Source organism: Corvus moneduloides, chromosome 17 (assembly GCF_009650955.1).
Source record: "Corvus moneduloides isolate bCorMon1 chromosome 17, bCorMon1.pri, whole genome shotgun sequence".
Classification (NCBI taxonomy): Eukaryota; Metazoa; Chordata; class Aves; order Passeriformes; family Corvidae; genus Corvus; species Corvus moneduloides.
In genome coordinates this window covers 11,868,471-11,884,708 of record NC_045492.1, presented here as the reverse complement: position 1 = coordinate 11,884,708, position 16,238 = coordinate 11,868,471, and the positions used below count along the sequence as shown (strand labels likewise).

At 40.9% G+C, this 16,238-nt stretch overlaps 1 protein-coding gene across 1 annotated transcript in view; it reads left to right on the top strand.

Annotated features, from left to right (window-relative positions):
* The window catches only part of VAPB (VAMP associated protein B and C), a 33,466-nt gene that overhangs the window by 2,258 nt on the left and 14,970 nt on the right, over nucleotides 1-16,238 (top strand). Inside the window, exon 2 of the mRNA XM_032127146.1 lies at nucleotides 13,748-13,900. Coding sequence (XP_031983037.1) covers nucleotides 13,748-13,900 — 153 coding nt within the window. The remainder of the gene's footprint in view (nucleotides 1-13,747; nucleotides 13,901-16,238) is intronic.

The window sequence follows — 16,238 nt, the reverse complement described above, 5'->3', positions numbered from 1 at the left end:
TTCTCACCTTTGTAAATAGTTGCATTTGTTTCCAGATCATTCCTTGGCCCCGTCCTAGTAGATCCAGACTGACAGAGGTCATGGAGCTGCTGGCTGGTACAGGCGCCTCATGGTGTGTGCTGAAAGACCTGGTGCTTAATGTAGGAAAATGAGATTGGACCATAAACCAAACACTGGAAATGGTGAAGGGCTGAATCCAAATGCAGACAGGTAGAAAAAGCAGGAAATTGTTCGCCTGATGCTTTTTAAAGGCTCTGTGTAGCTCTTCAGTATAAAATTTAGAGGAAGGTAGGATCTTGGGAATAATACAGCAAATGAGGATTTCTTGTATGATGTGTCCCATTCACTTTGGTGTTGCAACCATGGCCTGCACTTTCATTTCTGAAGGGCTGAAGACCATTTTAAAGAAGCTTTTGCAGCCCCTTGGTTTTGCAGTGAATCTCATAAATTCGTTTGGTGCTCTTGTTTCAAAATACTGTGCTTGCGTCTCGTTTGAAAAAAATATCAAAGGAGTTTTTCATGCTGGAATTTTTTTTCACAGCATGTGAACATGAGCAGGGGTTGTCTTTCCTCCCGCCTCGCATCTCCTACAGCAGAGCACACATACTCCAAAATAGCATCAGCGTGTGCTGTGCTGAAATGCAGCTGTGAGTCGTGGGAGGCTGGACACCATTAGGTGGCTGAAGGTGCCCATTTCCTTGCCCTGGTCTTTGATGCCATGTGAAATAGGAGCTTCTCTGTCTTGCCAGTGACTTCTTCCACTTTTTGGTTGCTGTAGGTTTGCAAAAAAATTATCCAGCTAAAGGTTTACGGCTCAGCCTTTACTGGTAACAAATGGTGAAAAAGAACATTGTTGTTGGTATATGTGACATTTACATTTATGTTTCCCTTTCTTCTTTTTTTCTGTCTGAGATGACATCAATCTGCCGAGAATTTATTACAACATTCAGGGCTCTGACTTTAAGAATTGCTAGATTTAAACCTGGACAAGGATGTGGAATTGTGCTGCAGGATGCCTCCTGCACCTGGCAGGATTGCTGCCCACCAAGGCTGATCTGTCTTTTCACCATATGTGCCCACCAGGAGTAGAGATCGGCTGTTTAATGTCAGCAAGTAAAATTTTGTTAAAATACAGCATATTATAGAACTCCCCTGGGTTTGTAGTGTTGGAGATGTTGCTGCATATTTGCAGATGTAGGGTGCTGGGGCAGTGCTGCTCAGGAGGGGTGGCACGGATGGGAGGTGGCAGAGGCTGAGGGACATTTTGGTAGTGTTTCTGGAGGTTTGCTCCAGGTTAGGCTGGACTTATGACTCAGCACTCTGTCCGTGCTCCCCAAGTGGCTCCCGGCAGTACTGCCAAACAGGGATTAGTGCCTTGCTAAACTCTGCAAGTCGTGCCAGTTGGAAATGCAGGTTCCTGTCCCCAGTATGTGATTCTGTACCTGTGCAATATGTCACTGTGTGGCTTTGCCTTGTGCAAAAGGCACAACAATAAACCAGAACAGCCGATCCTCTCCAGTCCTAACAGAGCGGATTCAGCCCTGGCCTGGGGCTGTCAGCTCAGGTGCAAGCCCTGGGTACATCAGAGCTGCAGCCCAAAGGTGTGGCCCGTATCCATGTGCTCAGTCCAACACTGCATCTACAGCACTGGAAATGTTCAGTATTTAGTGTTTAGCCACAATCCTGTGCAGTTTGTGTGACCTGTGCTTCTGTTGTTGGGTGGCTGCCACTCCCTGCTGAGACACTTTGAGCTCCCCAGGTCAGCCTAAGGAAACTCCAGCCAGATCTGTTCATTGCAGCGAGGGTGTGCAAAGCCTCCTGTGTCTGACAGGAATATCCCGTTCCTACCAGATACCAGGCTAAGGCTCTTCAGTCCAGCAGTCCAGTAACATTTGGGATGTGAGATTAGAGTTTGCTGAAGCTGCAGCTGCCAAGCCTCAGAAGAGAGGTTAAGGGCATGTGGACTGTTCACTTACATCTGTGTCCCTGTCCTGATCCATGGTAATGGTTGAATCACTCCTGCACTGAAGGTATTGAGAGGAATTTGACTTTGTGCTCATTCTCTTCTGTATTGGATAAATAGGAATTTCTAGTCACAGGGCATATAAAATAGTGACAGCATTGTGAGAATTTGGCTGTTTAGGATAATTAATATGCATCTTTTAAGCTAAGCATTTATGTGCTCTTTTCATTAAACTCTTAGAGCCCTCCTGGTATTCACAGCAGAATGGCAGTCAGTACTAGGATTTCTTTGCTCTTTGAAGGCTGCTGTGCCAATGGCTGTCTGCTTTTCTGCTGAAAAATGTACCAGCCCTTGCTTCCCTTTGTCTGGCCTGATTCCAAGTCAAGTCATTGTTACTGCATTAAATAGGAGTAAACCTGTACATTTCTCTACGTATTTGAATTTAATTACCAAATTAGTCTTCAAAAGAGGACGTAGTATTTAAATAACAGGCAGGCTTCCTAAATCTAAACAGATTTATCCTAAAATATATCCCAATTATCAAACAAAATCAGTCCTTTTCTGATGCAATTCATGTTACACTCACTTTTCTTGCAGCTTAGCTAAAATCAATAACTTATTCTATTAAGTGTTTGTTTAGTTGTACAGACCTGCTACATCTCACTGAATTATTCTGATTTCACGTGCTCCATTGGTTTTATAATTAATTCATGACTTTGCATAGTCTCTTCACTTTAAAAGAGAGGTGTTAGGAGGGAAAAAACTGGAGGTAAAAGAGGGTAGCGATGCACTGTGAGTGTCTTCAAACACATCTCATTTTTTTGAAAGGTGGATAAATTGAAGATTGTGGTTCTCTTGAGCTTCCTTAATCTGCTGGTGTCCTGTACACCAGAGACACAACACTAACAGCTCCACTGGGAAAGAAGAGAGGGATTGTACATGTGGGACTAACAGAAATTTGAAACTCTGAATAGGATGGTGGGAACACCAAAGAACAATTGAGATGCGTGAAGCAGTCAAGGAGGTTTAACTGCATCTTCTGTTAAATTTAATTAATGTATTTAGGTCTCCCAAGACTATTTCCAAAAATACCACAATCTCCTTGAAGGCTTTGGTCAATGTGATTTATGGGTTAAGGACTTTTGAATAATTTTGTACTGCACAGATTTTAAGAATTCCAGTTGAAGTTACGAGCATTAATAGGATCAAAGTATTACTATTTCAGGGAAAGACCTAATGCAGTGATAAAATTTGTTACTTGGCCATTGCTTCTCTTAGTTTTGTGGGATTTTATGTTTTAAATGTGATCAACTCCTTGCCTTTACTGTACAGAATGGGACACATACATTCACAACTTCCAGTTCCTTGGGAATCCCATGTTTGTCCATGGATTTTCAGCTCACTTTGAGCTATGGAGCTATTGCAATGATACGTGAAAAAGTTTTTCAAGTTTGTTATTTAAAGCTCATTGGGATGGCAGCCTGCCAGTCTGATTTGGTTGCTGCGATGTGACCTCTATTCATCACTTCAGAAGATATATCTGATAACAGATTATATTGAAAATACAGATGGAAGGGGTGGCTCTCTCAAGTCCTAGGAGCATGGCTATCATGGCAAAATAAAGACACAGTTAATGTGTCAGAGTGGATGCAGGTTCACACTGGTACTTAGCAGTAAATTGTATTTACCAGCTGCTGCCCTGCATGCCATGTGCAGTGTCCTGTCACCCGTGAAAGGAATACGGAGTAAAAATTTATACAGCAGTTCCTGATAGTGCCTTCTCATTGGAAAATAAATTATTACCTATTTTTCCTCATTGCATGGGTTTTATAAATTAAAAATTTACCAGTAGTCGTGTAATGCTTTATTTCTTCTAAAATAGGTTAGCTACCATTAAATAGAAGAATGAATTCTGTTTAGTTGCTCTCTAATTCAGAATTAGGATTGTAAAAATTCAAGTACAAACCTTTAAATAGATTGTCAGATCTGTTTTGAAACTCAACTGGAAAAAAGGCATCATCACCATAGCAAATGATCCAACTTCATGAGCTCAGGTCAGCTTACATCTATGAACAAATACCCAATTTAAAAAGCAGCTTAATTTGTTCTATGCAGCCAGCTCTGGAAGGTATTGATTGCATCAAATGAGTTTTGGATCAAATGAACAACTTCTACATATGTTATAATGCAATTTTTGTAGGAAACTGGGGGAGTGAGGGTTTGTCTTGTTTCTGAGTGCCTCTGCTTTCTGCCCAGCTGAGGTGGTGCAGGAATCAAATGACCCTTGCTAATTCTGCCCACATCTTGCAGTCACACTCATTTTCTACTATCTTGTTACCATATTGGTCTTATATTTGCTGCCTGCTGGGAACAGCTAATAACTACTGAATGCATTTCATAGTTGGTACCATAACAGCCTCTTCACTTTCCCTGTCAGTGTGGCTGCTTGGCTTTGAAAGCCTTATTGATGGTGTTTGCAACAGTTCTGTTTGTGGTGGTGACAGCTGTTGTTTCAGACTTAAATTTCATCTTTGTATTTGTAAGAAACGTGATCTTTAACATTATCATCTTGCTGCTGCAATTGTTGGTTTGTTGGCGTTTTTTCTGCAAGTAAATCCTCACTGATTAGACCAGGAACTCTTCCCAGTTGGAGCCCTCTCCCCTCTGGATGAGGGACTGGCACTGGTGTGACAGTTCCTACCACAAGTAACACTGAAGGTCCTTTGTCTTCCTATGTGATGACCAGAGGCAGAAAGGAAGCCTATTTTACATACATATATGAATATTTAAGTACCAGTTTGTCCAAGCTAGGGGTTAGATTCATGCTAAATCTCTTCCTCTGTCATTTGACCCAGAATTTTTTCAATATATAAACCCTTTCAATGCTTTGTAGACCAAAATGTCTGTAGAGCCATATAGGATATTTTCTGAGATGCCTGGGATGTTGTTGAGTTTAAAATTTGGCCTGCTAGGCAACCTTTTGTAAAGAGGGATTTGTGCCGTGGATCTGGAACAGCTGTCACGGTCTTGCTGTCATTGGAAATGTATGCAAAGCAAATCACCATTGCCCTGTTTAATTCAGGGCAGGGTAGAGGTGCACACGGATCGAAGTGATCGCCTGTTCACACCAGCAACACAACCCAGACTGAGGGCTGAGTCTGTCCTTTCTCTATTAGAGCTGTTCTGAAAATTGCTCAATTCAACTGTAATTCTCCTGGCCTCAAAAACATTTGTACAGATTGGGTACTGCTGCTGCCTGCAGTACTTACCCCACGTTATTATAAATACTTTATGAAAATAATCTCTTTACTAAACTACTTTAGTGTCTGGTTCTCTGAGCTGTAAACGAAGTCCCTTATACCATGGTGCATGGATTAAAGATTTTATCATTCTAAATTTAATCCTGTTTTCTTGGTTGGTTTCCATGAGAGGTGGAAAAATAGAGAAGGGGGAGGTTTGCCTGGTGATCCAGTTACTTAGGATGCAGATTATAAAATCATGTAGGTGTGGGGATCACTATGGAGCCAAATCTTATGTTTCTGCAAGCAATTTAAAAGACAAATTAGTTGTGCTTGTAGAAGGCATGTCAAATGACTATGTAATTCTTTCAAGAAAAAAAATTGCACTTTCGTGTTTTTCCCAAGACTGCTCCTTTTTTCATCACACCAGTTACTTCATCCTCACTGATGCTTCTGATGTTTCTCCCAGCAGTTCACCCTCTCTCTTGTGCAATTTTATGTTTGTTGCCTGTTGATATTTGCAATTAGTGTTTCTTGTGATATGTGAATTAACAATTTATTTTATGTTTTCTCAAAATATTTTCATTTCCTCTGGTTTGTGATGTCTCTTCTTCTGGCCTTCCTATATTTTTACCAGACTAGGAGCAAAAATCTAAGGGTAGTAACATTTTTTTTTCCCCTTAATTTTTGTATAGCTGGTATTACACTGTGCTTACTGATGTCATACAGCGGTGCAGATGATCATAGAATCATGGAATTGTTTAGATTGGAAAAGACAGAAGTTTAGGCTTGAAGAACACGACTTGACATTTGTTTCTTGTTCTATGCCACACATATAAACTGTCAGATTTTTTTTTTTCAGTCGAGTTTTCTCACTGCTGCTGCCTAATTTCTGATTTTGTTTTGCTTTCTTTTTCCCTTTGGTCCTGAAAGTACAATTAATAGGCTGGTTTTCAAGTGACTCCCCTGAAATATATCTTGCTAAACTCAGGATTCCTTCCTTATTTGTAGCCATAAATAGTATCCCACTGTCTATTTTATGTGGCTTGGTTTTTTTTTTAACTTATTAGAAAAGCAGCTATTCTTTGTGCATCCCCAGAATATCTAATTTTGTTTGTTTCTTCTGGTATTTTCAATTTATGCACAGTTTTGCACTTAAAATATTTGCTATTTAAGTTGCACATCAAATTTCTCTATTTGAGGAGTATACGTGAGCATAAAATTGGAGTAGTTAAGTTGCTCCTTCCCGAACATTTTAATGTGCATTTGAAATGGAGATGAGTGATGAAATTAGACCAGGAAAAAAATCACTTTAGGAGAAAAAGTGTAGCTTGGATTGATGATTGAAATCAGAGTGGTTCTTCCAGGGAAACATTTTGCACTGACTTCAGTCTTTAGCAGTGTTTTTGTCGGGGAGGTTTGCACATCAGGGCTTCATTGCTCTTTTGCTGCATCCCCACTTCTCCTGGGAGCCTGGGCTTTGTTTGTGTCCTTTCTATGCCCCATGGATGGAGCTCCAGGCTGTGTCTAAGGAGGTGCCATACTCTAAGTGGATCTGGCTACATCATAGTTATTGAAGGAGATGCAGCTGCTGTGCCACTGTTTCCTGAGCTGTTTCCATACCTGGACAGAGTTGGTTCATGTGATATTTGTGTGCAGAACAAGCAAAGTAATACAATATGTTTGGCACTTGGTTCTAAAAGGATCTGAAAGCACAGCTGAAACAGAGATACACCTCTGAAAGCTCACCAAGGCTGCTCTCAGTCTCTTGTTTATGCAAGTGTGTGCAGAAATCTGTTTTAACTTTATGATGCAGAGAAAATAGTTCATGTTGTGTGATTTTGTTGCTGAAGTTTGCTGTAGGTAACGTTTTTGGGTGTAAGAAAACTCTGAAGAGATCGGTTGGGAAAAAAACAAATGACACTGATACCAAAATTATACGAAGAACATATTCTTCTATTTCTCTTGGCAAGCTTATGTGTGGCCTCTCAGTTCTTACAACTCTGAAGGCAGACTGTTAATGATCCTCTGAGGGATAAAAGGTGACAAAAATTACATACTAATATATACCCTGAAAATAGTCTTCAGTCTCGTATTTGTTTGGGGTTTGGGTATTTTTCCCAACTAAGCATGAGGCATGCTCTGAGAAAACGAGTTTATGCCAGAATAGGCCAGGGAAGGACACTGATTAATCCATCTAAATGGAATAACTTACTGCCAACCTTGCTCCAACTTTGGCATCTGGATCATGTAATTTTGTTGGATTTCTTCACCTTTTTTTTTTTTTATTCTCTTAGGTCACTTTATTGATGCATACTTCTTAAAAAAATTGCTCCACTGCATCAGCTATTGCATAGGGAGTGATGTGGATGTTGCTTCTATTTTTGTAATATTTTTTCATCCAGGCATCCACTGCTTGACAGAGCAGAAGTGGAAGAGACCACTCCCCTCCTGTCACTTTGCTTCAAGGGCTCTTTTGGGTGAGGAGGTGGGTGCTGGGAGTAAAGATACTGATTCCACAGGGTGGAGCTTTGTAGCTAATTCCTTTTAAAATCTGAGCTGAGGTCAAAAGCTTGGCAAGTGGTTTACACAAGGATTTGTTTTTTAAAATAATTAGCAAATTTGGGGGATTTGGGTTCTCTCAGTGAGTTAGTTGTGAAATCAGATATTTATGCAACACAGGCTCTTCTTGTTTCTGATTTTTTGACTTCTTTGATTTCAAAAATTGCGGATGCTCGCTTAATTATGAAAGTCTCCAGAGCCAGATGATGATGATGATTAAACCTTGGCACACGGTACTTTTAAAAACACTAATCTTCACAAGATTCTGTGTAATTAGGTAAGTATTCTCCTTACTTGACGGAGAGTGAAACTATAAGGGTCCAAACCTGCTTCTGTTTTGGAGTTGATGTCAACTCTTAAGGCTTTTAATAGCAGAAGATCAAGCCCTTAAGTGATTTGTCTGAAGACAAGTAAGGTGGTGGGAGAGTTTGAGTGTATCTTGGGTGTTCTTGATTCTCAGGCACCTGGCTGATAGCTCAAGATGTCTTGCTTGACATTTCAGCTCTTTTCATTTTAGTGTTTATCTTCAAAGGTCATCAGCTTTATATATGACTTTAAAAAGGAGCATGCAGTAAGTCAAGTTCTTCACCTGTTATTGAGCCTTCTTGCACATCACTACTTGTTTTATTTTGCCTGTCTGTAATGCTGATAGACATCCACAAAAATAAAATGGGAGAGCCCATGGAAATAAAACAAAATCACTTGGTGCCGTCAGAGGCAGTAAAGGAACTGAGAAACCACTCAGATGTGAAGATGGGAAGAGTTGCAGGTAGAAAGACTGAACTAATCAGATGGAGAGATGGGTGTGGTGGCTTTTTGATGGTGCTGACATCTCTCTCTAGAGCAGGGCAAGGGGCATCCCCAGTTTGAAGGGCTGGTAGAGCTAGGGGGAGGCATTTAATGCCCTGGGAGAGGGGCCAGCGTGGGGTGTGGAATGGGGAAGGGATAAGTATCACATTCAGCCCCCATCCTCTCCACTCACACAGGGTCAGTGTGGCTCTTTCACTGGATTAGTTACTGCTCCATGTGGACATCTACCCATCACATGTAGGATTTGGGCTCTTGGGAATAGTCACAAAGCAATTTTGGTTTCCCCTCTACTGCTTTCCACCATCTCCCTTATTAAAGATTCTTCAGTTACCTTTCTATGGCTGATTAATGTGTCAGGTGATTAATGACTTTCATCTGACACATCAGTGGGATTAAACCATGGTGAAATACGTCCTTCCCCTCCTATTATTGCATTCCACTGCTTTCCACAAAGGAAGTACAAGAGAGGTTCTCTCACGAGAAGCTCTGCCTGTATTTCTGCCTGTTTCCAATTACCTTGCTGTTGGATGCATGTCTGTGGTGAGCTGGAGTTGCAAAAGTTGTTTAGGGGAAGATGCTGAAAGTGCATCTAAAACACTCTGGGAATAACATGGGCAGTTTGATGAGAATTTATTCTTAGTCTTGTGGATCAATGGCTGCCAGTTGAACATGACTATGATTGTATCAAGTATTCCTGCAGTGCTTTTCTTGGAAAAGTTCACTACATTTTTTAGAGATGTCTAGCTTTTAGCAGATGAGAATTTGCATTAAATAAAAGTACCAAAAAAATGATGCATGTGCCTTAATTACTTTCAGCAGCTATGCCAACACTGCAAGTGTGACTGCAGCACGTATGCCCAGATGTGCTTGCAAGCTTTAACCTACAACTGTGAGACCTTAAATTGGCAGAATGCTGTGCAGGAAGATGCAGTTTCCCTGATGCCAGATCTGAGTGCTGCGTGTTCTGGCTGAAAACTGATTCTCCTTTTTCTCTTCCCCACTGCCCCCTCCCTCTCTCCCTGCCTGGTAAGTGGATTAATTTCCAGCCCCAGCAGCTCCCTGGCTCTGCTCTTGGCCCATGCAGAGGAACACAGTGCAACTTGCACAGGCAGCTGGTGGAGACGAGATGCCAGACCACCTCCCCTTTCAGCAGTGAGATGGACTCATGCAGGAATTAAGCAACCCTGTGGCCCACCTGATGTGTGTAGTTAATTATAAAGATGTAGTGATAATTGCAGGTACAGATCTGCAGAGGACTGTCCCTGCTGGGTTTGAATGTTCCTGCCCAAGCCTGGGCCATCAAAGCTTTCCCTCTGCTGGTACTTATGCTAAATTCTTTCATGTGCCAAACAGCATGAGGACTGATTATTTGCCATGCCAAAGCATGGAATTTTGGTTAAAGTGGGGATGGTTGTATTAAGATGTAGTACAAATGATGTGGCTGTGTAATGTGGTTTCTTTGAGGAGCGTGTGGCAAGGAACTCACAGTGAGTACTGTGCTCATCAAAAAGTTATCAGCCTGGATTTGCTGGTACAATTATGGGCAATTTCTATTGCAGTGAGAGTTACTTAAAATTTAAATAGAGTTGACATCATGTTCCTTTGACCTAATTCCCAGACTTTTGTATTATTACTAAAATGGTGTGGGATATTACAATGCCATATGCTGCAGAATGGCTCTCTTAGGAAAGATTGATACAGCACTGGTGTTTGAATAGGAAATGGAGTGTAGAAAATTCTGAGATAACACTGTGATCTTCAAACGTGAAGGGTTGGATGTGTGGTGCCTGGGTGAAAAGCCACAGTTCAGAAATAAGCCTGATGAAAAGTCGTCCTATGAAAAACCAGCATACCTCTTACTGCTTGTTGTTCCATGAGTATAGGAGGTAATGTTTCCTTTCCTTCCGGTAATACTGGTTGTTTGTGTATCACTAGATGCCCACTTTGCATTAACACAAGTTGACTTTATTTTGGCAGGAGAAAGTCACCAAGCCCTTGTGGAATATTTCAGACTTTCTGCACCAAATTCAATTTACTACATTCTTCCTTCTAGACAGCTTGCTCCCGTGACAACCCCATGTTGGATGATGCATGTACAGACCCTGTTTCCCATAACTTTGTCCTTGGGATGACACCAGTGGCATTTTTCTCATGATCTTTGAAAAACACGTGAGAAAAACATTTGGGATGATTTTAAAGTGCAAATTGTCATTTGGAAAGCACCCTGCCTTACTATGAGTTCAACTTATCTAGAAATATTATGAGCAATCGAAAAAACATTCAAAACAAAATAACGTGATTAAGTACGGGTTGTGGGTTTTAAGAGTCAGTCTTCACTTGTGGCTTTTACCCAAGTACCATCCAGATGCACCAGTCTGGCTTAACTGTGCTCTCAGCCCACCTTGGAAGTACAACCATTGTCCAGGTGTTGCATAAACTTGTATAAATAGTTCATCCACTTGTAATGAGGACAAAGTTACCGGAAAAAAGTGAAGAGTGTTTTCTCTTACTGTATGTGAGTGTGAGTGCAGAAGTCCCAATGCCTTGCATTGGAAAATGAAGCTCCAGAGTCAATGTGCATCTCGCATGGTTGTTGATACCCACACCAGCCTTATCTACAATGCTCAAATCCAGATGCTGGAAAGCAAAGGTGTATCTCTAGTGCAGAATTAGCTTATGTCTATCCTGAGATAAGTTCTCCCACATAGCCCAACCTCTCCAAAAAACCTGTAATTTTGGCTACAGTAATCCAACAACAGGCGACCAAGGTTTCATTTCAGCCTGAGTTGGCAGTCCGTGGGCCTTGCTCTTAAAAGGCAGGCCAGCCAAGTGGTAATATTTCACTGCCATGCCCCAATTACCCCTGAGTAATACCTTGTGGTCTGTTTATTTTTTTACACACGTCAGGACACCTTAATGGCACGTTAATGCTGCATTTGTCCGCTGTGTTTTGCTTTGCTTTGAACAGCAGTGCCATAAGGAGTGTGCCTGCACACAGGTTTGCTGGAAGCAGATGTCAACCTTCTAGTATAGTTGTGGTGGCTGTAAAACCTGTAATTTGGGGGAAATGTAGCTAAAGAAACTGTTTATGGTTTAGTGGACAAAACAGAAGAGGAAACACCAAGCAGACAAGAAGAAATGAGTTCCGTCTGCCGAAAGGTTTTGCTGCCAAATATTTTGGTATGATCTATGTTAGCAATAAGTAACTCCATGTGGAAATTATTTTCCAGACAGAATTGTTGTCGTATTACTATTTCAAACAGCAGCTCTGTGCTGGGGCACACAAATCCCGCACACATTCATGGATCAGCCAAGTAAAAACATGGTATTTCCCCCAGGAAATCTATCCCAGCATGCAGACCAGTAAAGCACTACTGAGGATGCAGCTGCATATGTAGGGCTTTGTACAGCCAACCCTACCTCTGTGCTGGAACAGCTCAAGCTGTAATTTTTTAGTAAAGACACATCCTTATTGCTTAGGCATCCTATAATTTCTTCTGAAATGTTAGATTTCTCCCAGTTGGAGCTGTTTTGAAGATCTGCTACTGTCCTTACACACCTAATGTTTGCTGGATTTTTCTGATTGTTTGGCTTGTTTAACTTCTTTAACACCTCATGGCTGCTTCTGGCCAGTTATTTTCCATTAACTTAAAGTCTCTCCCTGCATGCAGAACACAGAGAAAACTTGACAGTTGTGTTTCATTCTCTTTCACATCTCAATGTTTCACCAGGCACAATTGTAGTGAAACCTTTGCCATGGGATCTGAAAATTTTATTGCTTCAATTTTTGTTTGCTCCCGTGTTGGATTGCAAAGCTGGTTTGCTCAGAGTGCAGACAGAAATGGTGCTGCCTTGTTGTCTGGTTGGGGTTGTTATATGTGTGATTGTTTTGAGGCTTTTTCCCTTCTAATTACTTTAAACTAATTGGATCAAGGATAGAGGTTGCAGGACTGTAGTACTGTAAGAGCTGGATTAAACATTGTCTTAGGAGACAAATTTGTATAGAGTAAGAAGCAAACTTGAATTACATCAAGCCATCCATGCTGTGAGAGGAGGGTGGCGGAATGCTGCCTGCCAATATTTTTATCATTGTCATTTTCCCTTTTTCAATTTTAGGGCTGCCATTTCTGCAAGGAAAAGTTTGATGCTTTTTTCTGACCAATTTGTTTTTACTCCTGAGGGCAGATGAAGGTATTTTATTCAGGCATCAAATTAATCACTTCTGTGGAGAAAACAGTTGATCAAAGTGTGGTTATATTTCTTTTAATTTTACTTCTTTACCGCCTGTAAAGCACTGTAGTTGTGTGCTACCTGTCTGATTTATCAGTGTCATGTAAGAAATCAGACTTTCTTCTCCCTAAGGGATTTGGGAGTTTCAATTAGGTAGTGAGCCTGAGAGAAATGGATTTGCCTGCACTTGGTGTTGCAGATCTTGACAATGGTTTGATTTTGGCTTTGCTAATATGGAAATCTTTGCCAGTGCTCTCAGTGTCTAAAAATTTTCCTATTTCCACATGGTTATTTCCTGTCCTGGGTGAGATAGGCTATTTTATTTATTCTGGTTTATAATTTCTAGCTGCCAAGAGAGTTTATTAAAAAAAAAACAAAACAAAAAAACCACAAAAAATCACAAAAAAAACTTGGTAGGTGAAAGGAGATGTACCCTAAATGCTTGTCTTGCTGGTTTTGGTATGACATTCCTGAATACATGGTGGAATCCTGGTTCTGTGGAGGTCCAGCTTCATGTGCAGATGGGTCTGTGGTAGTCCTTGATTCCCATTCTGTGCCTGGTTAACAAACTGTACTGTACTCACTACTTACCATCTACAGCATGGGTATTTGTTGGTATCTCTGCTAGCCTGGGTTTCAGTGACTAGAATGGAGCAACTGTGACACAGCAGGGAATTTGGCATCCTTTGAATGCCATGTTGTGGTGTTGGCACAATGTGTGAATGATTTCCCCCTTTTGTTTTGCTGTTAATGATGAGCTCTTGGGCTGGGGCCTGGCGGCAGCCTCAGCTTTGCGTGCATGATTATCTGTACGTGCTGCAGATGGAAATTGAACATCTAATTACTTTATAAGATTTGTGAACAGAGATTTAGAGCCTGCTTAGGCTCTGCTTGAAAAGTGTTTTCTGTGTGATTTCAAGTCTGCTTTTGCTCTCCTCCTCAGGTCCTTTCACAGATGTGGTCACTACAAACCTGAAGCTCGGCAACCCCACGGACAGAAATGTGTGCTTCAAAGTTAAGACCACAGCACCACGTAGATACTGTGTAAGGCCCAACAGTGGAATTATCGATGCAGGAACATCAATTAATGTTTCTGGTAAGCCATTCAAGCAGTTCTTTGGTGACTGAAAATTGCTTCTTATAATCAGTTATTTCTTGGAATGCCTCGCAGCCTGAAAGTATTTTGGTGAATCCAAGAAGCTGTGTTTTCCTGGAGAAGCAACCATTTCATATATCCTTACCTCCCTTACTCCTGGTCTAGCAGTAATAGGTTGGGTCTTACATCTTGTTTTGGAGAGGAAAAAGGCGGAAATACATAAATGATTGATATGGTTCGTTAACAGCCTCAGCCAACGTATCCAAACCAGTCCTGCTGCAGCCCTGCCCTCCCTGTGGGATTATTTTTGTACAGTTAGTTTTTTGCCAGCTTAAGTTCCTGAACCAGCTCACCACGGGGTCAGACAAGTGCTTGGATGAGCACATTGAGGGAAGAATAAAACTGGGTGGACTGTATCCCCTGGTTTAGACTGGTGTGGGCTGATGCCAAACTGCCTTTGATTTAACCAACAATGAAAACATTTACTTTCAAACCGTGCTTGTTTTGTGTGCCTTGAAGATTCAGTATCCTTTGGTGTTAAAAATGTCAAGTGACTAAATCTTTGCTGTTGCATAGGAAAAGTTAATGATTTTCTCTAATGAGTCAGTAGCTCTTGACTTGCCTAAGTTTGGTAATGGAAAAGCAAAGGAGTGGCTTACTTTGAGAGCATAAAGAGCTGAGTATTCTCCCAAACAGAATGTCTGTGTATTATTAACTTTCTGATGGTATATTTTCTCAATGACATCTCTGATCCATGTTCTTAATAAAGAATTCTATCAAAGCATTTAGTTGTGGCATATTGGATGAATGAGGTCAGACTTTAGTTAAGAACATTATTTCTCTAAACATGCAGATTTGCTTTGCTATTTCTAAAAATAAAAAAAAAATACTGGTATGATAAGAAATATTATTGATGGTTATACACTTTGCTCCTACCAACCTCTTTTAGCCTGGAATAAAAAATCTGGGAAGCTAAAACCACTGCTTTTTACTTGAAAAAAATCAACATGTAGAAATCAAGAGTTCAATTTCTTACTTAATAAAATGTAAAATATTTAAACACCTCCCCCTTGGAGAGAAATTGCTCCAACAAAATACAAATTGATTCCAAACCCACTTTGCACTGTAAAATTAAGCAACTCTAATCCTGTAAATCTTCTTACACATGCCCATATTTGCACACTCATTGATCTGTTGTCTCTGGGATTTCTGTGCTGTCAAATTGAGTGTGCAAAGGGCTACAGGATTGTGCCTCCCTTGCAGTTAATCCCAGGGGAATGTCACAGTGAGGAAGTAACCAGGGAAGTGTGGGAGCTCCAGGTGGGGCAGGCAAAGTGTTTCTGCTTCAGGAGAGGGCCAGCACATACCCAATGAGCTCTGAAATGACTAATATGTAAATGAAAAAGCTCTCTGGAGAGAAATGGAGATTTTTAAAAGTCGGGACAATTCCCAAGTAAAGCTGTCTGTCATCTATACTAGCTGCAGGCAAGCATATCAAATGCATTGAAATCAATGAAATGATAATGAAAATTAGCATGGTTTCTAGCTACAAATTATCTTCATGCTATAAAAATGTGGATGCTTTTCATCTTGCAGATGAACTTTGAAAATTAAAAGCCTGCTTCCTTTGCAGGCTCTTACCAGGCTTTTTGAAATGTTGTCTTGATCTCAGTGTTGAGTGGTGTATTAAAGTTCTGCTTACAAGTGCCCCTTAGCTCCACCTTGAGCAAATACAGTGCAGACAAGTGTTGTAGGAACCATCTCTTGTTATGCTCCCAGCAGCTTGCTTTTCCAGCCTGACCCTTCCCAGTGGCACACCAGGTAGAGTGTGGTTCTAGTCCAGGGTTTAAAGTATCCCCTTATGAGACTGCTGTGCTAACCCTGAGCTGTGCTTTGCTTTTGCCTACATAGCTTTAAGATTTCCCTTTTCTGATAACCTTATTTGCAGTGATTTTTGGTTTGGTTAGTGTGGAAAATGGTTGTGGTATATTAAATCACAAGCTCATCCGTGTTCTAGTATTTCCGTGCTGATAATAGCAGTGGTAATAAATAATGATTCTAAATTGCCAGTCCTTACATTAACATTATATTTTAAAATGCAAGTAGCACACTTTTGTTGTTCCCTAGGTATATATTAAGCTCCTTTAAACCATGCATGGGACCTAATATTGGACTTGAAGATGGCACTGTCTTTGGTTCTGATCAGCAGGTGGGATCCTTTGGATAGGAGGGATCAGAGAGGGGACTGCCATTAACTTGCAGAATATAATTGTTTTCAGATTCACAGAAAGGGGGAAAGATGTGTTTAACCTTTGCTTTGGAGTAATGTTGCTTGAGA